The sequence below is a fragment of the Neomonachus schauinslandi genome, chromosome 6 (genome assembly GCF_002201575.2).
Source record: "Neomonachus schauinslandi chromosome 6, ASM220157v2, whole genome shotgun sequence".
Classification (NCBI taxonomy): domain Eukaryota; kingdom Metazoa; phylum Chordata; class Mammalia; order Carnivora; family Phocidae; genus Neomonachus; species Neomonachus schauinslandi.
Window position 1 is genome coordinate 140393251 of NC_058408.1, and position 26010 is coordinate 140419260.

The window sequence follows — 26010 nt, forward strand, 5'->3', positions numbered from 1 at the left end:
AAAAAGCAAACTTTAGAAAAATGTGCATAGGACACAAAGAGCTCACCCACAGATGTGCAAAGGGCCAGAAATGCACAAGATATTCAAGTGTGTAAGTAATTCAAGAAATGCAGATTTAAATGATAAAAGGTTTTCCTTCTGGTGGCACTTATAAAAATGTAAACCCGCATACCTTTCCATGGCAGACTGTATTACTGTCCCCCACTACTTACTCCCAGTCCCTGGAAGAGGACTCCACAGCCCCACCTTTGGCCACAGGACGTGCTGAGAGCAGTCCAAGTCTGAATGCCTGTGGGAAGAGCCTTTGCAGGGTTCAGCCATCACCCCCTTTCCCTCTGCCCCAAGAGCAACAAGTTCTGAACAAGGGTCTCCTTAGCTTAGATGTTGGAAGAAGAGGACCGGTAAGTCAGAGCCACAGCCAACCTAAAACTATTGCAGCCAAAATATAACAAGAATGAGAAATAAACCTTAATTTTGGTAAGCCAAGGAGATTTGGAGGTTCTTGGTTACCAGAGCATAACCTAGCAAAAGCTAATTAATTAATGTACCTCCCGATTCTACTTAGTGATAGAATGAGCTGCTTGATGGTTCATTTTTTTTTTTCCAACTGCCACTTAATAGCAATGACACATTGGGCAAGAGTGATTACTTTTTCTAATTCTCCATTTCCTCACATATGTGACACTTAGGGCTCAGTCTGTTTTGCTGTTTTAATTATTATAAATAAGACAAAGCAGCCGCACTGGACATAATTTGGAGAAGTACTCTTTTTTATTCTGTTGTAACTTTTTTTTATTATAGAAGTAATTATTATTAATCATTGAAATTTTAAGGCCATAGATAAGGGTAAAGAAAATAAAAACTGTGTTCTCACCACTGTTAATATTTTGATGTACTTCCTTTAAATTTTATTTTTCCCCATGCATTTTAAATAAAACCATACATACCTCTGCTACCTGCCTTCCCCCCTAACACTGTATCATTCTCATTTTCATTACAAACTGCACTGCAAATCTCTGTAAACATTTTCAGTGGCTGCATAATATCTTCAAGGCTACCATTTTAAAACTATATTCTTTGTTTTATATTGGCCATTTAAGTTATTGGCCCAATATCAACTTACTGATTTTATAGCAAACATGTTATTTTTAGAGAACTATTAATCTTTCCATTTTTTTTTCTAAATGGCTTTAATACCTTATGATGTTGATCAGTCTCCTTCATCACATGTAGTTTCTTCTAACTTTATGCTCCTTCAGTGGGTATTTCCTTATGAAAAAGGGCACGGTGACCAATAACCCTGATAAGTTATAAACATTGAAAATAGACAGTATTTACAACAATCTTCATTTTGAAATCCAAACTCACTTCCATAGACTGAATGATGTAGTTAAGAATTTGTGTGTTGGGGGGGGAAGCCATGCAATGCAAAAAACAAAGGCGGCTGGACATTCTAGGAAAAAACAAAAGGTTGTATTAGAAAATCATGATCCAGGGGCACCTGGGCGGCTTAGCTGGGTAAGTCATCTGACTCTTGATTTCAGCTCAGGTCGTGATCTTAGGGTGGTGAGATGGAGCCCTGTGTCAGGCTCATGCTCAGTGCAGTCTGCTTGAGATTCTCCCTCTCCCTCTGCCCCTCCCCACCATGCTCTCTCAAATAAATACATCTTTTAGAAAAAGGCACAATCCAAATGTAAACTCACTGGTCCAAATCAGAACTGGATATATGTGTGCTTCAACAGAAAAAACAGAATAGATTCCAGGCAGGAGAAATACTGATTGAGGAGCTGCACTGTACTAGGGATATATTGAAGAGGGCACATGTTTACTCTTGCAACAAGAGAAAACAAAGGCAACCAGAGAATCCAGGAAAATGAAAACGGCACAAGAAAAGCATAATCCAAATATGGAGGAAACTAAAATGACACTGATCTTGAGCAATTCATGTCTATGAAAAGATAATTCATTTGAATATTCTCCTTTGAAGGGAATGGGTAACTGAATAATGAAGTGCAGACAAGGAAATGTAATTATAACATGCTAGCTGGCTCTGAAAGGAAAAATATTTATTTAGTCATAATAATATGTTTCTGTTTATTGACATTCAATTTTTCGGAGCCAGCCTACGGACAAAACATGAAAGACTTAATTATGATTATAGAACAAAGTCTGAATGTTATCAACTTTGACGGTCTGAAAGTCAAAGTGTGGCTGGGAGGCCTTGGAAGATGGAAGGGAAGAAGACAGGCAACATGGCTTAAACCTTGTCTTGCAAAGGTAGGGAGTCAAGTTATGAGGAGTAGGAGGTATGGATCAAAAAATAAAAGATTACTGGGGTGCCTGGGGTGGCTCCCTCGCTGAAGCATCCGACTCTTGATTTTGGCTGACGTCATGAGATCGAGCCTTGTGTTGGGCTCCATGCTGGGCATTGGAGACTGCTTAAGATTCTCTCTCTCCCTCTCCCTCTGCCCCTCTTGCCCCCATGCTCTCTCTCTTTCTCTTAAAAAAAAAATTGAAGATTACTATTTAAGTTTACAAAGGAAGCCGATAAATGAGCTAAAAACAGTGTTATTGACTGTAGAGGAGGAGGATTTGAGAGTGTGGAGAGCACTGTCCTGTAGGAGATGTTGTCCCCCAGCTTCGGGTCAGCCCTTGCCTGGCCGGCGCTGGGATGCTCAACCACTGCTCACCCTGTTCAACCACTCCCAGAGAAGCCCTGTCAGTGGGGACACCAGAGGAACACTGAGGCTCCAGGATGGAAAAGGGAGGTGTTCCTTCTTGTTGGCTCCTGGTTCCTGTCCGTGTTTTTGCAGCAATGACTTTTCACCCCTGCATGAATGATCATCCAGTAACAGGAGGTGGCTCCAGTTCGCAGTTGTTCTAAAACTCCCAGAGCCAGGCGCATGGTGCCCACTCAAAGATGTCAGCACTAGCCAGCTAGCACCCCTCTTCAGGGACTGAGCCCCAGCTCTGGAGGCAGCACGCCTCCCCGGGTCTAGCAGCCCTTCCTCCAAGTTTCCTTATTTGAATTAACGAACCTCTTCTGTGTCACCCTCCAGCCCCCTGCTAGTAGCTGCTCCCTACAGTTGTCACCTGGGAGCTCCTACATGGTCCCCTTTTTGCCTTCAGTTCTCCAATACCTGATTGATGACAATTCATTGTATTAAACTCTCACAGTTAAGATAACTGGTGTGATTTTTTTCTTGCCCTGACCCTGGCTGATCCCAAAAATAGGTGGGTTAAATCCTCATTTATTATTGCAGCAAGTTAATAGATTATGTGTGACTAAAGTTAATAAATCAAAACTTGACAGTGTAAGCACGTAATATATAGATATTGGGGTAACCACCAGAATGACTGTCACCTCTGGGGAGAGGGCTGGGTTTGGGGGTGAGCAGGGGATGTTGCTCATCTGTACAGTTTCTTTTCAATGTATAAACATTTCTCTGATTAAAAAACTTAATTCCCTATCCTCTCTTTATATATATTGTGGAACCTCATTGCTAGGAAATGGAGAAAATGCAATATCTCCTAAAATTTTAAAGTAAAATCTGGTGGACTTGAAAGTCAAAGACTGATTCACCATATTTTGGTAAGTGATAAAAGAAAACCCTCAAATTCGAGTCTTTGAACAGCTCTAGCCACTACTAATGAATAATCATAAAATGAATAAATGAAAACCAATTTAATAAGTAATAATAAATTGAATACATAATTAAATAATAAATTGAACAAATAATAATAATTGAATAAATTAAATTATTCCTCCATAAAACAGTAGGAAATGAAGTTGTCTTCGACTATTAAATGAAAAAGAAAGGCCTTGTTGAAAAGATAAATGAAAGTCAGTGGATGGCAGAAACATTAAGACTCAGTTTCCCCAAAGCTTCTCATTGTAGAGATGAGTGAGGTGAGCTCCAGAAAGAAGAGACTCAGTTACAATTGAATGGAACTTTGCTGTCATCTGTACTCTCAGGAGACCTGTGATGGACTCCTACTGCGTGTCAGGCATAGTGCTAGGCTCTGGGGACTCCAAGGTCCCTTTCATTAAAAACCTTCAGTCTCGTAAGAAAAGGCAGGAATTCAGGGAACACACGGTATCCCTCTTATGTCCAGGCCCATTCACAAGGGCTGTCCAGTGTAATGGTTCATTTACTCTTCCTATCAAGGCTGTAAGGTAAGTGGGATTAACTCCACTTTGCAGAGGAGGAAGCAGAGACTCATAAAAGGTAAAAGAATTGTCCAAAGCCAGGAATGTCTGATTCCAAAGCCCCTGTGCTCTCCTCTGCAACACTGATCTACAAAGTCATGGTCATAAATAATATGAGGAGGGTGGTGGAGGAAGGGGAGAGGAAAGCATTTTTTAAAGAGAGTCTCCTTGAGCCAGACTTGCTTAACTTAAAGACCTATTTCAATGAACCCTCATGGTGGGAAACATAGCCTCTCTCTGGGCCTGGTTCCTACAATACTGACACTCCATCTTTTTGCTGCAGGAAAAGAAGTTTGCTATGAAAGGGTTGGGTGCTTTAAAGACGGTTTACCATGGACCGGGACTTTGTCGAGACAGTTGGCAGGTTTGCCCTGGTCTCCAGAGGAGATAAACACTCGCTTTCTGCTCTACACTAGACATAATCCCAAAGTCTATCAGGTAAGCTAACTTGCTGCCTTCACACATAGGTTATTCTAAAATAGAACATGTAGCTATAGATAGAGAAGACCTAGGTTCAGTAACTTACTCTGGCATAAACTACTGATATTTCTTTTTAGTATTGTGAGCCAGATTTTATTGTCATATTATTTGTCCTAGTACTTAAATATAAAGATTGCTCTGAATCTGTTGTTTCATATGAGCTTGATTTGATACTTCTTTTGATTAATATGTTAATTGAGAGCCTTCCACATGTAAGACTGAACAAGCAACAGTACCTATTATGTATTAAATTAATTAAACAAGACAGTATCCTAAATTTATTATAGTAGGGGAAAATGGGATATATGAACAATTAACCTCTGTTGCAGCACAAATTATGATCTGTTACATAAGATACAAACAAAAGAATCTGGGAGCGTGGTGAGGAAGGGCTTACCTTCCCCTTGGGGGTGGGACGGGAGCCAGAAAAGGCTTTGAGGAAGACACCTGTTTGAGGTGTGTCCCGCAGGGTGGGCAGGGTTTGTGTAAGCAGAGACACACAGGGAAGTGACAGATGAACTGGTGTGGGCAAATGCAGACAGGAGAGAGCCTGCAGAGTACATCTGATGAATACAACATGCTGAGTTAGACGGGGGACAGAGAGGAAGTCCTCAAATATGGAGTTAGTTAGAAAAGTAGTTTAGAGACAAATTCTGTAACTCCTTCCTGGAGACTTTGGACTTCATCCTGTGAGCCAGGAGGCCCCACTGGGAGTTTTTAAAGAGGCTTTAAGATATTTACCCTGGCTGCAATGTGCCTTCTTGACTGGAGCTGGGAGAGCCTGCAGGTGATTGCCAGACCATTTAGTACCAAGCCACCCAACATGGTAACCATGGGCTATGTGGGTATTAAAACTAAATAAAATTAAAGATTCAGTTTTTCAGCTGCACCAACCACATATCAAGTGCTCAGTAGCCCCATGCGGGCTAGTGGCTACCATTTTGGACAGTGCAAATACAGGATATTTCCACCATCACAGAAAGTTCTATTTGAGAGTGCTAGAAAACCATAATGCAGTTTGGATCAGACTCACGGAACTAGCCTGAGCCAGAGCATGAGCATGAGTATGATAATAGAAAATTGACATGATAAACATCATAAACTGTCCGGAGATCCTATACATGAGTCACAGGAAGAATAATGACCCTCTTGTCAAGAAAACTTGATTGCGGATCCTGGAGAATGAGTTACATTTTGGACCAGTGAGGTTCGGGCTGTCTATTGGATATTTGCCTCTTGAAGCTCAGTGGGCAGTCTAGAGCTGGAAGAAGAGATTCCAAAGTCTTTTACCCAGAGGTGAGAGTTAAAACCCAAGAGTGATGTGATCTCAGGGGCAGAGAAAAAAAGCATGATACTAGACTTAAGTGGAGCAAAGACCAGAGAAAGATCATTTCCAGTCTCTACCTGCGACTCTATAACCCTGAGCCTCACTTTCCATCAGACCCAGCCAAGACAGCCTCTGCTGTGCCCCCACCCCCTACAAACAGAATCTGATTTGTAGCTGTCTACTTACCAGACACATACCCACATATGCGCAAACGGCTCTTCACTGAATTATGCCATTTGCTCTGTAGTTGACAGCTCTATCAAAAACAAAGAAGAAAAGCTCTTATTTGGGGTACAGAGAAATTTACAAAGCAAGTGTACTCAAATGACATTGTGGTAGATTCCACAACATGGAACGAACTTTCAAAACATTTTGCGAAGTTAAATAAGCCAGACACAAAAGGACAAGCATTGTCCGTTATATGAAATTCCCGTTATATGAAACACCTAGAGTAGTCAAATTCATAGAGATGGAAAAGTAGAATAATAGTTACCACAGGCTGGGGGAGGGAACAATGGAGAGTTACTATTTAAGGGTATAGGATTTCAGGTTGGGATGATAAAAAAATTCCTTAAGAGGGATGGTCCTGATCCTTGCACAACAATGCCAGTGACTTAATGGTACTAAATTGTATACTTAAAAATGGTTAAGGTGGTAATTTTTGTGTTATATCTATTTTGCCACAGTTTTTTTTTTATTGTAAAGAGAATCTGTTGAATACAAATGTTTTTCAGCACCTTTGCTCTCTGGTTAGGACTTTAGGGTACGTGTGTGTATTCAGGACTAACTGTATCCCCTGGTCTTGACCCTCGGTCCTCATAGGACTCATTGGTCCTTTAGCCTTCTGCATAGTGGCCATGCACTTGAACTTTCATAGAGCACAGGCACTAAAACAGGTGATGAAGGTCAGTCTTTGGGAGAGTCTTTAGGGTACTGGACCCTAAAGACAATGAAGAGAATATCAGACACCGAGCACTCTCCTAATAAAGGGACCATAAAGGCAATATTCCTCATGTCTTTTCCACTCCCTTCCATTTGGAAAAAAACATGTGACAAACCAGATCTGTAGTTGAATTTGCAATGGATGGAAGCCTGAGGGTTTGTAGTTAAAGTGTTTTATACCAACAGTGAGGATACAGGATGAGTCAAGATACAATACTAAAAACCTTGATGGCCCCAGGCTTGAGCCATTTGCTACACTGTGCAAATCTGACTTTGTATATGAGAAAGCAAAAGTTAACTTGCAATGGTTTAACATACTCTTTTCTCAGAGGGAGGAATTGTTAAAGCGAAACATGATGCAATAAACTGGACTCTCCTGAGAGTCACAGGTCTTCACAGCTACATTTCTGCAAGAATGAATTCAACCTGCTATCTCCCAGAGTGGCTCATACAGTTAGTGACTAGTGGTGATGCCCATTTTGCATAATTATGGTAGTTTCTGGGCCTGCGGCTTTTCTCAAGGCTGGAACATACCTAACTGGTGACTACTTTTGACTTACTACAAATGAGATCGTCAAGAGACTAGTCATGCTTTGTGGAATGTGTTGATCTCATACCAGTGAGGTTCTATGATTCCTCAAAGATAAGAACATTAAAAGTAAAGGCCTGAGCGCCCAGATAACCATTGAGCCTTTACCTGGCCCTTTCTTGGGATAATCCCTTCTGTCCTGACACCCTTTTATGGCTCTGTCCTTGTAGCAGCAGAAGCTGAGGTGTCTTCTTTGAGTTGATTCCATGATGTTTGAGTTTCCTGTTTTCTAGGTTAGTATGCCATGTCACAGGGGTGTGCCAGATTGAATATGAAGTGAACAAAAGTGTTTTTCTACCTTTCCTACTTTATTAAATTCTTCAAGGCTTTCGTGACAATGGAGGATGCTCAGATCCCGCAGTTCTTGTCAGATTGACACTTTGAAGCTTTCACAAGGCCCCACATCCAGCATCTAGCTCTTCTCACAACGGGGAAAGATTAAACAAACTTTTTCTACCAAATCCCCTTTCCCAAATAGGTTTGCACTTTTTTTTTTGACATAGAAATAGAAATATAGTTGGTGTTTAAGGGGCTCCAGTTGGAGTTGGAGTTAACATCTGGATTCTTTTAAATATATAGATGGATAAATGTTTTTGCCTTTGGATTCCATTATTCAGCAGAGTAGAACTTCCAAGAAAGCCCAGATACATTTGATTTTATTATCTGCCTCAACAAATCCGACATCTGCTCTGGGCCCTATCAGTAAAGAACAGTATGATCAGATCCCAGCTTGAGAGCTCAGTGGTGGAACACATGACTTCAGAGAAAGACCGTGTGGGTTTCAGCCCCTCACTCCAGGACTCGTTAGCCGGAGTGCTCTTGGGACAAGTGCCTTAACTTTTCATTGTGCCTTTTCCTAATCTCTAAAGTTAGTACCTACCTCACAGTGTCATGGAGGGTAAATGAACTACACCATAAAGTGCTTAGAACAATTCCTGGCACATAGGCAGATACGAGTGTAGCTGTATTATAATTACTGTGTAAGCCAACTTAGGATTCTCATAATTGTTTGCTTACCATCTTGGAGATACTTTAACTAGCCAGAATTTGTATGATTAACTTGCATGTTACTATTAAACACAAGTAGCTAGTAATAGGCTCTTTGTTTGAAGGCTCTTTGTTATAAGATTCACCATTGTCAAACTTGCAACTCGCTGATTAGAGTGTTCATTTTTTTTTCTCAAAACAGAATTTTGAGCATTTCTTATATTGTGCCTTTTCATTTTTCTCTTAATAACGAAATCACTTAAATGCATAGTATCACTAAGATGAGTTTAGTTGGTTATAAGAACAATCCAACAAAATACAAGAAACACAAAAGAACATTCAAGGTAATTACATAAAATGATCTTTAATATGCTATTTTACTGCATGTGGTGAGATCCTAACCTTTGTTCCTCCCTCATAAAGTGGGGTGAACGATCTGTTTTGCCACCTTGACAGCATGCTTTTTTTTTTTAAAGATTTTATTTATTTATTTGATAGAGACACAGTGAGAGAGGGAACACAAGCAGGGGGAGTGGGAGAGGGAGAAGCAGGCTTCCCACTGAGCAGGGAGACCAATGAGGGGCTCAATCCCAGGACCCTGGGATCATGACCTGAGCCGAAGGCAGACGCTTAACGACTGAGCCACCCAGGCGCCCCTTTGCAGCATGCTTCTAAGCCTCAAACAGCACACTACTCATGAATCCCATCGGCAGCTGAGAAGTAAGTGCTATACAAAAGTAAGGCTGACGGAAGTCCTGACTGAAACTGACCCAGCATCATCTCACAAACCATGCCTTAAAACCAAACACTCTTCTTTCCTTTCCTTTCCTGTGATTACATTTATATACTGTATTTGATAATGCATTAATAATTTCTTGGCACTTTTCAGTGCATAGCAGTAACTATTTCTTTGGTAAAAATATATTAAAGAAGGTTGTCAGGAATCAAATGTAGTGGAAGACTTTTGAGCAGACTTAGAATAATTCTACTAAATGTCAAATAATTTTGAATTATTATTTTACCGTAATCTCTTTTCACTTGAAACAGGAAATCAGTGCAGTTAATTATCTAACTATCCAAACCTCACACTTTGGAACAGACAAGATGACCCATATCAACATACCTGGATGGAAATCAGATGGAAAATGGCAGCAAGACATGTGCAATGTATGATGTGGACAAACTCTTCTTTATACTTGTGTAAAAGCTGTATGTTTAATGAGAATGTACTTCGCATATATTAATGCATATTCATGGTAATTCCTCCATTCAGTTACATTGTCCCTGTCCCAAGGCCCCAAATGAATTATCCATTTCCTATTTATACTCACTTATTATGAATTGCATAGATTACAATGAGAGCATATTTCTTTGTAATTATTCTTTGATAAAGTCTCACTTTTGACAAAAGATTGAATGATAAGATAAATTTCTCACTTAAGGGAAAAAATTTTCCAGGTCCACTCCAAGAAATTAATTTTCCTCTTTGATACTCAAGATTAATAGACTGCTAACATAGTAGGCAATTAATTATTTATAAGGCCATATAGTATAGTAGAGTCAGGCTGCCTGAATTCATACCATGGTTTTACGTACCATGATCGTGGGGAAGTTTAATTAACCTGTCTGTGCTTTGGATTCCTTATCTGTAAAGGGGATTAAATAAGATAATATATGTAAAAGGGTTAGGACAGGACCTAGCCCGTAGTAGGTTCAACACCTGGTAGTGTTATTTCTTATTATGGAATCCATTGCTCAGTCACTTTGGCTTTCTTTAACTCTTATTTCTTCCATACTTATAATAAATCTTTGTGCCAGGCATTGCTAAAAGTGGAAGACGTGAACTGCATTAACATAGACTGGATTAACGGTTCACTGGAATACATCCACGCCGTAAACAATCTCCGCGTTGTTGGTGCTGAGGTGGCGTATTTTATTGATGTTCTTGCGGTAAGAAACGTTGATTTTTTTTTAAATTGTGTTTAATTGGCTTTGCACAATAACACCAAGAATTTGCATTGATTTTTATGGCTTTTTTATTAGCTTACACGAGTTCTGAACGTGTGAGATATTAAGCATTCCTTTCTGTATGGTGACCAGGAAAGGGAAGTTACTTCTTGGGAAAGAAGTGCCTGTGGTTCTCCAAAGCGCCACTTGGTGGCAGTGTCCCTTCACAGACTCCTCACCAAATGCTTCCCCAGCCCTAACCCCACCCCCAAGGTCACTTCCCCGGTCAGCTTATAGGCCCCTCTCCTGCCAGTTAGTTTTCATCCCATTGTAAACCTACCCTTAATGATTATAAACTGTTCGCATCTTATGAATGCTATTTGTTTAGAATGTGAAATACATTTTCCCCCAGAAATTGGGTTCTGTGGCAGTGAATTAGTTAGGTCTGTAGTCCAGTCCAGGCACAATAACCTATACATTTTCTAAAAGAATAAAATAGACTTTGCTATTTATGAGGGTTATACCCTGAGGCATTTATAAATCTCCAAGTGCCCTACCATTATAGAAAGTAATTTCCCACCATAAAATGCAGTGAAGTAAAATCTAAAGATTTATGACCCTTTCAGACTCTTAAAGAGGGTTCACTCATTCATTCAACAAGTATTTTTCTCTGCATTGGCTGTGGGCTAGGGGTTGTTCTAGTCACTGAAGACACAGGGCAAGTGAGACAGTGTTTCTGCTCTAAGTGTGTGGACGGTACTCTAAAGAAGTCCAAGGATGGAGAGAGACTGGAGCATCAGCTAACCTAGATGGGCAGCCAAGGGAGGTGGTCCTCGAATCCTGAGCACAATGAGGAAGCAGCGGGAGAGGACTTAGGGAGCCAAGTCCTCACCTCCGCCCCCACACTGCTTGTCTGCTCTTCCTTGCTGTCGAGGGAGACCGGGGCACAAGGTGTTACTAGGATGGGTCCTTGCATCCAAAGGATGAAATCCCATTCATCTCCTCTTCAGAGAAAAACCTGTCCTAAGCTTTTGTGAATTTCTTCGTGGATCCTGGGGCCTGCGCTGTGGGCTCTTCTAGGTCCAGGAAATAAATAGTAGTGGCTTATAGGAGAGGAAATGTTTGCTGAGCTGAAGGGGGAAGCATTTGCTGAGGTACATGTTCAGTGAATTGATGGGAACAGAGGATGGGAAGGCTGAGGGGGAAGAGGGCTGATCTCAGATAACAGGCTGTAGAGGAAGACAGAAAGAAAGCATAGATTTGAAAGGGTGGCAGCATTGGAGGGAGGGGCCCCCTAAGGACCAGGAGACATCCTGGGGCGGCCATTCACGTGTTAATGAGAGAGAAAATACACTTTATAAAGCAGCACATAATATTATCATTACTGGTGGGGAAAAAATGATCAAATGATAAATTTATCCACGTGAAGGCAATTGCTTGATTTTCACTGTTATCATGAAGAGAACTTGAAGCTTAGATGAAACTAAAAATGCTTGCTCCTTTGTTCCCCATTGAGTGTGTGTGTGTGTGAGAGAGAGAGAGAACTCTTAGACACATAGTCATTTTGTAAATATTCTTAAAAAGACCTCTTTGAAGACTAAACTCAGCCCAGGCATTTGCTAGAGTGTCCTTCATCTGGAGGAGACAGACATAGGTAAGGTGGGTAATAGCCTGGGTATGACTGCATTTGACCTGTGTTGGGTGTATTCCGGAAGGGTTGGGTCTCAGGAAGAATGGGCATGGGCTGGAAGCCATAGATGTGGTTGCTGGGCTGTTCTTCCCTGAGGACCACGAGGCCCCTTAACACAGGAAGAAAAACCTGACCTCCAGTCCTGCCCGGTGCTTTCTCCTTCAGCCAGACAAGGAGGTGAGTGGACGTCGGGGGTCACTTTGTCCATTGACTAATTCCCATCCTGTGTGTGAGAGGGACAAATATGTCAAGCTTAGGTCAAGCACATGTAAGCCATTCCACCTGGTCTTTTAAAAATACGTGTTCTGTTTTCCTTTAAAAATCCTATCAGAAAAAATTTGGATATTCTCCTTCTAAAGTTCACTTGATTGGCCACAGCGTGGGAGCACATCTGGCCGGGGAAGCTGGGTCGAGGGTACCAGGCCTTGGAAGAATAACAGGTAAGCCTGCCTTGGGGTTGGGCCTGGAATTTGCTTACACATTTGTTTACACACAAAATCAAGTATCTGAAACACCAACTGAAGTTGAGGAAGCAAATGTAAGATAGGAGAAAATGGGACTCAACTACACATAAAAGGATTTTCAAAGCATGAGGGTGTAGATCCACGTTAGAGAATGTTCACTGTGGCATTACCTGTGGTGGTAAAGCAATGGGAGCTGACCTCTACCAGCCGAGGACGGCTGATGGAGATGACATGCTGTGCAACGCCATGCCGCTAACACAAAGAATGAGTGAGAGCCTCACTGGTGGTTCTGGAAGGATGTCCTGGACACATCGGGGGCGCAGCTCACAGTGGATGCTGGCTGTGTGGAACTGGTTTAAGGCCTGTGCCCAGGCTGTTCCAGTTGCTAGAATGTTGAATATTACCCCCGGATATACTATTAAGTCTAAAAATAAGTTGCAGAGTCAGGTATGTAGACTACGAATTAGCATGAATTAGTATATACTGTGAATTAGGTTTTTGAGGATGATAATCAATCATTTCCCTTCCCTGCACGCCGACTTCCAAACCAATTGAGTCAGATGGAATGAGATCGAAGTATCAGCCTCAGTATCAACAAGTTGCCCTAGCGTCTCTCTACTCTGCATCCCCAACCAATATTCAGTCAGCAGGTGCCGGATTTCCTCATCCGCTTTGCACCTGTCCGTGTCCTGGTCACTGTCCCAGCTCAGGCCTTCTTCATTGCTCGCCTGGATTTGGTCACTCGTGACGGGTCCCCCAGCCCAATCCCCCACAAGTGCTACCAAGTCCTCATGTTTCCAAATACAGGCTGTGTCACTCACTGCTGGAACCTTCCATTGCCCAAAGCCTCTTAGCTTGTCACATAAATGGTTCATGTTTCATCGTGGCTTTTCGTATTTCTGTGCCTTGCCCCAAGCTATTGCCCCTTGCCCTAAATGGCCACAGTTCATCTTTCAAGATTCATTTCAAATGCACCTTCCTCAGACAGAGTTAATTCTCTCTACTTCCCATATCCTTTGAAATATCCCTCTATTATATCCGAAAATGCAACTCTTGTGTTGCATGGTTATATATATACATATATACATATATAACATATATACATACATATACATATATATACAATTATTCATTCACCTGTTTATTTTGATAGACTCTGAACTACTAAGGAAGTCTTCCTTACCCCCACACCTCCCCAGGCCTGACACATAGTAGGTGTACATTTCCTGTTGGTTAAAACAATAAACTGTAGTTCACACACATACTTATGCTTTAAATTCAAATTTGAACTTTAAGTATCTTTTTCTAAAAATAGTTAAGAACTCCAAATTGCATGTACAGTGTTTTCTCTCTGCAGCCTCTCAGTATAGCAGACTTCTCCTGCTGAAAACTTCCTTTCTTCTAGTTCCCAATCCCTACCCCAACAACAGCACCAGCCCACGGCCATCTTTCTTATTTGGGATAATAAAATTGTATTTTTATTCTGAAGTCATTGGGTAGCAAAAATCTCCCTTTGCTCTAAGTTTTCAGGCCTGGGGGAATGAAGAAACAGGCAGAGTTTGGGACGATGGAACGTCATGGGGCCTACACAGCCTTTCAGCCATAAATGAGAGGGAGGAACATTGCTGTTCATGTACTAAAAATCACACTGGGTTACCATAAATTTGTGAAGATTTTGTTTTTCTCAATTTTGATTTCAAAAATCAGATACTATATAACTCCCAATTCTTCCTCCCAAGTGAATTATCCCGTTGAGTAAATAGAAAACAATACATTTTTAAAGGCTCTCTGAAAATCCAAAGATTGCTATAATTTAGATGCCACAATCTATATTCCTTGCAAGTGGTTAGTTTTTGAACAGTCATGTTCCTTGAGTAACAAAAGAACTAAAACTTCAAGAAAGAAATTAGCGGGGGGCGGAGCAAGATGGCGGAGGAGTAGGAGACCTGGATTTCGTCTCCTCTCAGGAATTCAGCTGGATAGGGATCAAACCATTCTGAACACCTACAAACTCAACAGGAGATCGAAGAAAAGAAGAGCAACAACTCTCTCATCAGAAAAGCGACCACTTTCTGGAAGGTAGGACGAGCGGAGAAGTGAATCCGAGGCGATATTCGGGAGGCTAGACGGCGGGGGAGGGGCCTCCGGCGGCCGCTTCTGGCAAGTGATAGAGCCGCGGAGCACAAAATCGGAACTTTTAGAAGTCGTCTCCACTGAGGGACGTCACTCTGGTGGCTAAGCGGGGGGTGGAACCCTCGTGGGACAGTGTGGTCCCAGGACCCACGGGTCACAGAAAGACCGGGGGTGCCCAAGTGTGGCAGAGCTCCCAGGTGTCGGAGCAGGGAAGCCGGCTGCAGAGACAGAGCTGAGGCGGGGGCTCTCAGCTCTGGGTTGCCATCAACCGTGATCCGCGGCACAGTCGGGCCCCTGCTCCTCCAGCAGGGACCCAACAAGCGGCAGATCCGGGGAGACTCACCTTCCTCCCCCGGGAGGAGCCGCGCGGGAGTGCGCCGCAGGGATCTGCTGGGTTTGGAGACGCCACCCGGGCTCGGGTGCCAGAGATAGAAACGCGCGGTCACAGGCCGGGTGAGCACGGAGTGCGGCTGGAGACCAGGGAGACGGGAGTGACTGACGGCTTTTCTCTGGGGGCTCACTTGGAAGCGGGGCCCCGAGTTCTCGGCTCCTCCGCGGTGGAGATTGGGAGGCCGCCATTTTCACTCTCCGCCTCCAAAGCTGTACGGAAAGCTCGCAGGGAACAAAAGCCCGGGAGAGCAAACCCGAGCAGATTACTTAGCCGGGAGGGGGCAAGGGCGGGGCAATTCCGCCTCCGGCAAAGACATTTGGAAACCATGGCAACAGGCCCCTCCCCAGAAGATCAGGGAGAACAGCCAGCCAAGACCAAGTTTACCGATCAATGAGAACGGCAGAACTCCAGCGCTAGGGGAATACTGCACATAGAATTCATGGCTTTTTTACCATGATTCTTTACTCTTTCAAAGTTAATTTTTTTTTAACTTTTTTTCTTTTTTTTTCTTTTTCAATTTTTCTTTTTCCCTTTTTCAACCAACATCTTATCAATCCCTTTTTTAAAAAAAAAAAATTTTTATTTTTCATTTTTAGAGTCATATTCTATCCCTTCATAGTAGTTACCCGTATTTTTGGCTTATATATATAAGTTGTTCTCTCTTTAAAATTTTGAGATAGTTTCTTCTAACAGATTAAAATATACCCTAAATCTCTAGTATATGGTGTTTTCTATTCCCCTGCCTGATCACATCCTCTCCCTTTTTTTTTCTTTTTTCTTTTTTCTTTTTTTAAATCCTCCTCTTTCTTTTTTCAAACAACTTCTTATCAATTCCTTTTATAAAATTTTTTATAATTTCCATCTTTACATTCATATTCCATCCCTTCATCATATCAACCCTTATTTTTGTACATATATAAGTTTTTCTTTCTTTAAAATTTTGGGAGGCACTTTCTTCTAAAAGACCAAAATACACCCCAAATCTAGTGTGTGGCACTGATCTGTATACCAGCCTGATCATATTTGATCACATTCTGGTTTTTTTGTTGTTGTTGTTGTTTTGTTTGTTTTTGTTTTTATCTTTATCTTTTTCTTTTTTTTTCTTTTTCTTTTTTCTCTCTTTCCCTTTCTTTTCCCACTGCTTCAGGTCTTTTCTGATTTGTTTAGAGTATATTTTCTGGGGACGTTGTTACTCTGCTAGCATTTTGTTCTCTCATTAATCTATTCTCCTCTGCACAAAATGACAAGACGGAAAAAATCACCTCAACAAAGAGAACAAAAGGTAGTACCGACTGCCAGGGACCTACTCAATATGGACATTAGTACGATGTCAGATCTAGAGTTCAGAATCATCACTTTAAAGATACTAGCTGGGCTTGAAAAAAATATGGAAGTTATTAGAGAAACCCTTTCTGGAGAAGTAAAAGAACTAAAATCCAACCAAGTAGAAATCAAAAAGGCTATTAATGAGGTGCAATCAAAAATGGGGGCGCTAACTGCTAGAATAAATGAGGCAGAAGAGAGAATCAGTAATATAGAAGATGAAATGATGGAAAATAAAGAAGCTGAGAAAAAGAGAGATAAACAACTACTGGATCACGAGGGCAGAATTCGAGAGATGAGTGATACCATAAGACGAAACAACATTAGAATAATTGGGATCCCAGAAGAAGAAGAAAGAGAGAGAGGGGCAGAAGGTATAATGGAGCAAATTATAGCAGAGAACTTCCCTAATTTGGGGAAGGAAACAGGCATGAAAATCCAGGAAGCACAGAGAACCCCTCTCAAAATCAATAAAAATAGGTCAACACCCCGACATCTAATAGTAAAACTTACGAGTCTCAGAGACAAAGAGAAAATCCTGAAAGCAGCTCGGGAGAAGAGATATGTAACCTACAAGGGTAGAAACATTAGATTGGCAACAGACCTATCCACAGAGACCTGGCAGGCCAGAAAGGACTGGCAGGATATCTTCAGAGCACTAAATGAGAAAAATATGCAGCCAAGAATACTATATCCAGCTAGGCTGTCATTGAAAATTGAAGGAGAGGGTGCCTGGGTGGCTCAGTTGGTTAAGCCACGGCTTTCAGCTCAGGTCATGATCCTGGAGTCCCGGGATCGAGTCCCGCATCGGGCTCCCTGCTCGGCGGGGAGTCTGCTTCTCCCTCTGACCCTCCTCTCTCTCGTGTGCTCTCTCATTCTCTCTCTCTCAAATAAATAAATAAAAAATCTTTAAAAAAAAAAATTGAAGGAGAGATAAAAAGCTTCCAGGACAAACAAAAACTAAAGGAATTTGCAAACACAAAACCAGCCCTACAGGAAATCTTGAAAGGGGTCCTCTAAGCAAAGAGAGAGCCTAAAAGCAACATAGACCAGAAAGGAACACAGACAATATGCGGTAACAGTCACCTTGCAGGCAATACAATGGCACTAAATTCCTATCTTTCAATAGTTACCCTGAATGTAAATGGGCTAAATGCCCCAATCAAAAGACACAGGCTATCAGACTGGATTAAAAAATAAGACCCATCGATATGCTGTCTGCAAGAGACTCATTTTAGAACCAAAGACACCCCCAGATTGAAAGTGAGGGGGTGGAAAACCATGTACCATGCTAATGGACACCAAAAGAAAGCTGGGGTGGCAATCCTTATATCAGACAAATTAGATTTTAAACCAAACACTGTAATAAGAGATGAGGAAGGACATTATATCCTACTTAAAGGATCTATCCAACAAGAAGATCTAACAATTGTAAATATCTATGCCCCTAACATGGGAGCAGCCAATTATATAAGGCAATTAATAACAAAAGCAAAGAAACACATTGACAACAATACAATAATAGTGGGGGACTTTAACACCCCCCTCACTGAAATGGACAGATCGTCTAAGCAAAAGATCAACAAGGAAATAAAGACTTTAAATGACACACTGGACCAAATGGACTTCACAGACATATTCAGAACATTCCACCCCAAAGCAACGGAATACACATTCTTCTCTAGTGCCCATGGAACATTCTCCAGAATCGATCACATCCTAGGTCATAAATCAGGTCTCAACCAGTACCAAAAGACTGGGATCATTCCCTGCCTATTTTCAGACCACAATGCTTTGAAACTAGAGCTCAATCACAAGACAAAAGTCAGAAAGAACTCAAATACATGGAGGCTAAAGAGCATCCTACTAAAGAACGAATGGGTCAACCAGGAAATTAAAGAAGAATTAAAAAAATACATGGAAACCAATGAAAATGAAAACACAACTATTCAAAATCTTTGGGATGCAGCAAAGGCAGTCCTAAGAGGAAAGTATATAGCAATACAAGCCTTTCTCAAGAAGCAAGAAAGGTCTCAAGTACACAACCTAACCCTACACCTAAAGGAGCTGGAGAAAGAACAGCAAATAAAGCCTAAACCCAGCAGGAGAAGAGAAATCATAAAGATCAGAGCAGAAATCAATGAAATAGAAACTAAAAGAACAGTAGAACAGATCAACGAAACTAGGAGCTGGTTCTTTGAAAGAATTAACAAGATTGATAAACCCCTGGCCAGACTTATCAAAAAGAGAAGAGAAATGACCCAAATCAACAAAATCATGAATGAAAGAGGAGAGATCCCAACCAACACCAAAGAAATACAAACAATTATAAAAACATATTATGAGCAACTCTATGCCAGCAAATTAAATAACCTGGAAGAAATGGATGCATTCCTAGAGATGTATCAACTACCAAAACTGAACCAGGATGAAATAGAAAACCTGAACAGACCTATAACCACTAAGGAAATTGAAGCAGTCATCAAAAAGCTCCCAAAAAACAAAAGCCCAGGGCCAGATGGCTTCCCAGGGGAATTCTACCAAACATTTCAAGAAGAATTAATACCTATTCTTCTGAAACTGTTCCAAAAAATAGAAATGGAAGGAAAACTTCCCAACTCATTTTATGAGGCCAGCATTACCTTGATCCCAAAACCAGACAAAGACCCCATCAAAAAGGAGAATTACAGACCAATATCCCTGATGAACATGGATGCAAAAATTCTCACCAAAATACTGGCCAATAGGATCCAACAGTACATTAAAAGGATTATTCACCATGACCAAGTGGGATTTATCCCTGGGCTGCAAGGTTGGTTCAACATCCGCAATCAATCAATGTGATATAATACATTAACAAAAGAAAGAACAAGAATCATATGATCCTCTCAATAGATGCAGAAAAAGCTTTTGACAAAGTACAGCATCCTTTCTTGATCAAAACTCTTCAGAGTATAGGGATAGAGGGTACATACCTCAATATCATAAAAGCCATCTATGAAAAACCTACAGCGAATATCATTCTCAATGGGGAAAAACTGAGAGCTTTCCCCCTAAGGTCAGGAACGCGGCAGGGATGTCCACTATCACCACTGCTATTCAACATAGTATTGGAAGTCCTAGCCACAGCAATCAGACAACAAAAAGAAATAAAAGGCATCCAAATCGGCAAAGAAGAAGTCAAACTCTCACTCTTTGCAGATGATATGATACTTTATGTGGAAAACCCCAAAGACTCCACCCCAAAACTGCTAGAACTCATACAGGAATTCAGTAAAGTGGCAGGATATAAAATCAATGCACAGAAGTCAGTGGCATTCCTATACACCAACAACAAGAAAGAAGAAAGAGAAATTAAGGAGTCGATCCCATTTACAATTGCACCCAAAACCATAAGATACCTAGGAATAAATCTAACCAAAGAGAAGAAGAAATTGAGGAAGACACAAAGAAATGGAAAAACGTTCCATGCTCATGGATTGGAAGAACAAATATTGTGAAGATGTCAATGCTACCTAGAGCAATCTACACATTCAATGCAATCCCCATCAAAATACCATCCACTTTTTTCAAAGAAATGGAACAAATAATCCTAAAATTTGTATGGAACCAGAAAAGACCCCGCATAGCCAGAGGAATGTTGAAAAAGAAAAGCAAAGCCAGCGACATCACAATTCCGGACTTCCAGCTCTATTACAAAGCTGTCATCATCAAGACAGCATGGTACTGGCACAAAAACAGACACATAGATCAATGGAACAGAATAGAGAGCCCAGAAATGGACCCTCAACTCTATGGTCAACTCATCTTTGACAAAGCAGGAAAGAATGTCCAATGGAACAAAGGTTCCATTCAAGAACCTTCTTGAACAAAGGTTCTTCAACAAATGGTATTGGGAAAATTGGATAGCCACATGCAGAAGAATGAAACTGGACCATTTCCTTACACCACACACAAAAATAGACTCCAAATGGTTGAAAGACCTCAATTTGAGACAGGAGTCCATCAAAATCCTAAAGGAGAACACAGGCAGCAACCTCTTTGACCTCAGCCGAAGCAACTTCTTCCTAGAAACATCGCCAAAGGCAAGGGAAGCAAGGGCAAAAATGAACTATTGGGACTTCATCAAGATAAAAAGCTTTTGCAAAGCAAAGGAAACAGTCAACAAAACCCAAAGACAACCGACAGAATGGGAGAAGATATTTGCAAATGACATATCAGATAAAGGGCTAGTATCCAAAATCTATAAAGAACTCATCAAACTCCACACCCAAAGAACAAAGAATCCAATCAAGAAATGGGCAGAAGACATGAACAGACATTTTTCCAAAGAAGACATCCAAATGGCCAACAGACACATGAAAAAGTGCTCGATATCGCTCGGCATCAGGGAAATCCAGATCAAAACCTCAATGAGATACCACCTCACACCAGTCAGAATGGCTAAAATTAACAAGTCAGGAAACGACAGATGTTGGCGGGGATGCGGAGAAAGGGGAACCCTCCTACACTGTTGGTGGGAATGCAAGCTGGTGCAGCCACTCTGGAAAACTGTATGGAGGTTCCTCAAAAAGTTGAAAATAGAGCTACCATACGATCCAGCAATTGCACTACTGGGTATTTACCCCAAAGATACAAAAGTAGGGATCCGAAGGGGTACGTGCACCCCGATGTTTATAGCAGCAATGTCCACAATAGCCAAACTGTGGAAAGAGCGAAGATGTCCATCGACAGATGAATGGATAAAGAAGATGTGGTATATATATACAATGGAATATTATGCCGCCGTCAAAAGGAATGAGATCTTGCCATTTGCAACGACGTGGATGGAACTGGAGGGTATTATGTTGAGTGAAATAAGTCAAACAGAGAAAGACATGTATCATATGATCTCACTGATATGAGGAATTCTTTTTTTTTTTTTTAAAGATTTATTTATTTATTTATTTGAGAGAGAGAGAATGAGACACAGAGAGCATGAGAGGGAGGAGGGTCAGAGGGAGAAGCAGACTCCCCGCCGAGCAGGGAGCCCGATGCGGGACTCGATCCCGGGACTCCAGGATCATGACCTGAGCCGAAGGCAGTCGCTTAACCAACTGAGCCACCCAGGTGCCCTGATATGAGGAATTCTTAATTGCAGGAAACAAACTGAGGGTTGCTGGAGTGGGGGGCGGGGTGGGGGGGATGGGGTGACTGGGTGATAGACACTGGGGAGGGTATGTGCTCTGGTAAGCGCTGTGAATTGTGCAAGACTGTTGAATCTCAGATCTGTACCTCTGAAACAAATAATGCAATATATGTTAAGAAAAAAAAAGAAGAAGAAGGTAGCGGGAGGGGAAGAATGAAGCGGGGGAAATCGGAGGGGTAGACGAACCATGAGAGACGATGGACTCTGAAAAACAAACTGAGGGTTCTAGAGGGGAGGGGGGTGGGAGGATGGGTTAGCCTGGTGGTGGGTATTGAGGAGGGCACATTCTGCATGGAGCACTGGGTGTTATGCACAAACAATGAATCATGGAACACTTCATCTAAAACTACTGATGTAATGTATGGGGATTAACATAAGAATTAAAAAATAAATAAATAGATTTGCTACCTTCAAAAAAAAAAAAAAGAAAGATACCAACTTTATCATAAAACCAGTTCAAAGCAAAATTAAATGATAGATTTTAAGACATGCCTAAGTTGAACCTTCTGCTGCCTTTCCTCCTGAGACCTGGAACCCCCCAAATGCAAGGGCCCTGCTTCCCTGCTATTTGCCCCTCTCTGATCAGTAGACTCTGAGGTGGGTCTCATATTTGGATGCATCTCTGCAGAGCTCTTGACTTCATCAGAAGCTTGCAGTGAATTGGCGATTGCACACTAAACAATCAAATGAACTTCCTAGCATTGAAGATCGATCCTGGGACTGTTGTGTCTTGGAAGCGTGGGGCACAAGCCTTCACTGCTCGCTCCTGCCACATTTCCACAGGGCTCAGGCCACTCTGCTCCAAGTCCTCTCCACTCTGGGATCCAGTCTCCACTTTACAGCAAAGGGATTTTTGCTAAAATGTTATCTCCCCTTTTGCAAACTTGTAAGAGCTTCCCATTGCCAACCAGAGGATGTCCAAACCCTTTTGCGTGGTTCAGATTACATCTGGCTCCTGCTTACAATGCTAGTTTTGTCTTTCACCCAGTTCTAAAACTCTGTACACCAGCCCTCAAAAACCGGTTACAGTTTCCCAGATGTGCTTAACTGTTTCACCTGCAGGCCATGAAGAGTATCTTTCTTACCCCTGGGGCGCTGCTGACCCCTCTTTACCCTGGCCGACTCTTCTGGTTCCTCAGATCTCTGCTCGTATTTCCCATCTCCAGCAGAAGCATGTCCCAATTTCCCAAGACTGGCTTATGCGTTGCTTCTCTGTGCTTGCATAATACCTAGGCTCACCTCTGTCTCTGCACTGAGAGCATCCTGAATCGAGCTGTCTTCTCTCTTTGTGTCCATCAAACACAAAGCTCTTTGAGGACAAGGCTAGGCCTTATTCTTTGTATCCAAGTGCTGAACCTAGTTCCTGGCACATGGTAAGTGCTTGATAAATAAGTGTCAAATGTATAAATGAGTGGATATGTGAATGGTCATAACATCTTAGAGACCTCTAGATATCTTACCTTTATCTTTATTAGATATTTGAACAGGAGACAGTGGGCTGAGGGTCTAGACACTTGTGCTCTTAGTCCATTTTGCCTCCAGTATATGGTGACCTTGTCAAGTCACTTCACATCACCGGATGTCAGGCTTTTCATTTGTAATGTAATGAAGAGGAAATAATGAGCCACAGCTGAAAACTAAGCTTAAGTGTGTTGCTTTGTAGATTCATGTTTACATGCTAAAGAGCTCTTATCTTTTATTTTTATCTCTATTTTTGCATACAGATGTTGCTTTTGAGATCATCTGCAATCCATACCTCAATTAGGTATATGGTAATCCTGCACAGACCCTAGAATTTGATCCTTCTGACTTTGTTAATTGTTTTGGCATTGTCTGGACACAGCCTTACTTGTGAATAGGAATGTGACATTGTAATCTATAGAGACCTGCATGTCTATACTCAATTTATGTATCTATACTTTGTCTTGCGTGGTGTTTGACCTATATATACCATAAAGGAAAGAATACCTTGCCCTCACCATCTATCCTTCCAAAATAACAACACTATGAATATACTCTTAGAGAGAACGTGTCTTGGTTTAATGGATTTTCATATTTTTTTCCAGGGTTGGACCCAGCCGGGCCATATTTCCACAATACTCCAAATGAAGTTAGGCTGGACCCCTCGGATGCCGAATTTGTTGATGTCATTCATACAAATGCAGTTCGCTTGCTCTTTGAGTTTGGTAAGTTTTCAATACAAACAGAAACTACACTGAAGCATGGAAAAGAATTTTAGAAGCATTTATCCTGCTTTTATCTATTTCAGGTGCTGGGACTATTAATGCTTGTGGTCACCTTGACTTTTACCCAAATGGAGGGAAGCATATGCCAGGATGTGAAGACTTAATAACACCTTTATTTAACTTTGATCTCAACGCTTACAAGGAAGGTAAATACTTTCTAAAATATGAAGCTGGCTATTATACATTCACACGGCTCCCTCCTTGGACAGGATCCACACCCTTTTGCACGTAATATAATATAAAAATATGCTTTAGCCCAAAACACAGTCACATTCATAAAGCTCCCACCAGTTGTGAGATCTGTGAGATCAGGGTCCGTGTCTTAATTATCTTTGTATCCCCAGGGCCTGTCAGAATGTCTAGCATGTTGTAGTCATTCAATGTAAATGAGAAGGATATGCTTATTCATTCAGCAAGATGTATTGAGTACCTACTATGTGCCAGGCATTATTCTAGGAACAGAATACAAAATGAAATGAATACAAAAGACAAAAACCCCTCCATGATGGAGCTAATACTCTAATTTGCTTGAAAAACAATAATAGAGTAAGGAGACAAAATAAAGCATAGAATGAAATATGAGGTGTTGGTGATAGTGGGGGTCAAGTGGGGAAAGGAGATTTTTGATAGGGTGGTCAGGGAGTCCTTACTGAAAAGATGACCTAAAGGAGTTAGCCATGAGAATACCTGGGAGAAAGGCATGCCAGGCCAATGGGTGGGGGGCAGCCAGTGTAAAGGGCCTGGAGCAAGAGCCTGCCTGGGGAGTTCATGGCAGTGAGGAGCCTACTGTGGCTGGAGTGAATTGAAAGAGGAGAGTAGGAGGCATGAGGTTAGAGAAGGGGCAGAAGGAGATAATACAGGGCTTTATGGACCATTATAAAGATTTAAGCTCTTACTCAAGTGAGATGGGAGACATGGGAGGATTTGGAGCAGAAGAGAGATATGGTTTGACTTACTTTTTAACAGAATCACTATGGATTATACATTAAATTAATCACAAATAAACAAATAGTATTTAACCCTTTATAATAGTGTCCAATAACAATAGTATCTATAGAGCACCTGGTAATAAGGCAACAGAAGTTATTATTTGGGGATTTCATTATTCTCTGGATCTGCATATCATCAACATGTAAATAATGAAACATATCATACATAATATATAAAATGCATAATACTATAATGTATGATGATATGACAGTAAATGAATGACTCTAAATATCTCACCCTCTGATTCCACATGGTCAGAGTATCTTGATGATGTAATTATTTGATCTTCCAATTGGCTGGTGTAGGGGAAAGATACACAGATCATGACCTTGAGAGTAGCTGGAATGTCCTCTTCTCTAGAGACAAATTGCAAAGTTTTAATATCTGTTCTGAAGAGTAAATGTGATTAGAAGTATCTGTTTGCAATGCCTACTGAAGAAAAGAAACAATAACTGGTGAATTACAGACACTCAAAACGAGAAAGCCAATTCCAGCTAGAAGAGATAAGCAAAATTCATTCAAATAAGGCCTATTATAAAACTTATTCCTCTTCTTATTTTCTGTATTATGACTTAAAATCCTTTCTATTAGGGTAAAATATAGATCATAATATTTCTTTATATACATACACAGAACATTTGAAATTCTGTAAAGAATTAATTCAAGTAAAATAAATTTTTCACAAGCTATCATTTTAAGATGTTATAAAATTTCCTACAACTCTATTTAAAGTATGTGTATCGGGGCACCTGGGTGGCTCAGTCGTTAAGCGTCTGCCTTCGGCTCGGGTCATTGGTCCCAGGGTCCTGGAATGGAGCCCCACATCAGGCTCCCTGCTCGGCGGGAAGCCTGCTTCTCCCTCTCTCACTGTGTCTCTCTCTGTCAAATAAATAAAATCTTAAATAAAAAAAAAAAGTATGTGTATCATTCATGTTATGATTTAGGTGAGTTCGAAGACATTAAGATATTTGATTTACATTATACTTATGACTAAGAAATCACTTACTTTTAAAATTTATATTTCCCAAATGCTAACGAACCATCTTGTCTACATCACAATTAATTGTGCATATAAATCTGAATATAAAAAGACCTGACGTAAG

General features: G+C 41.2%; 1 protein-coding gene across 1 annotated transcript in view; it reads left to right on the forward strand.

The window, feature by feature from the left end:
• Window positions 1-26010, forward strand: part of PNLIPRP3 (pancreatic lipase related protein 3) — a 41986-nt gene that overhangs the window by 5029 nt on the left and 10947 nt on the right. Inside the window, exons 2-7 of the mRNA XM_021699805.1 lie at window positions 4494-4648; window positions 9583-9702; window positions 10354-10485; window positions 12504-12612; window positions 23738-23857; window positions 23941-24063. Of these exons, the coding sequence (XP_021555480.1) occupies window positions 4494-4648; window positions 9583-9702; window positions 10354-10485; window positions 12504-12612; window positions 23738-23857; window positions 23941-24063 (759 nt within the window). The remainder of the gene's footprint in view (window positions 1-4493; window positions 4649-9582; window positions 9703-10353; window positions 10486-12503; window positions 12613-23737; window positions 23858-23940; window positions 24064-26010) is intronic.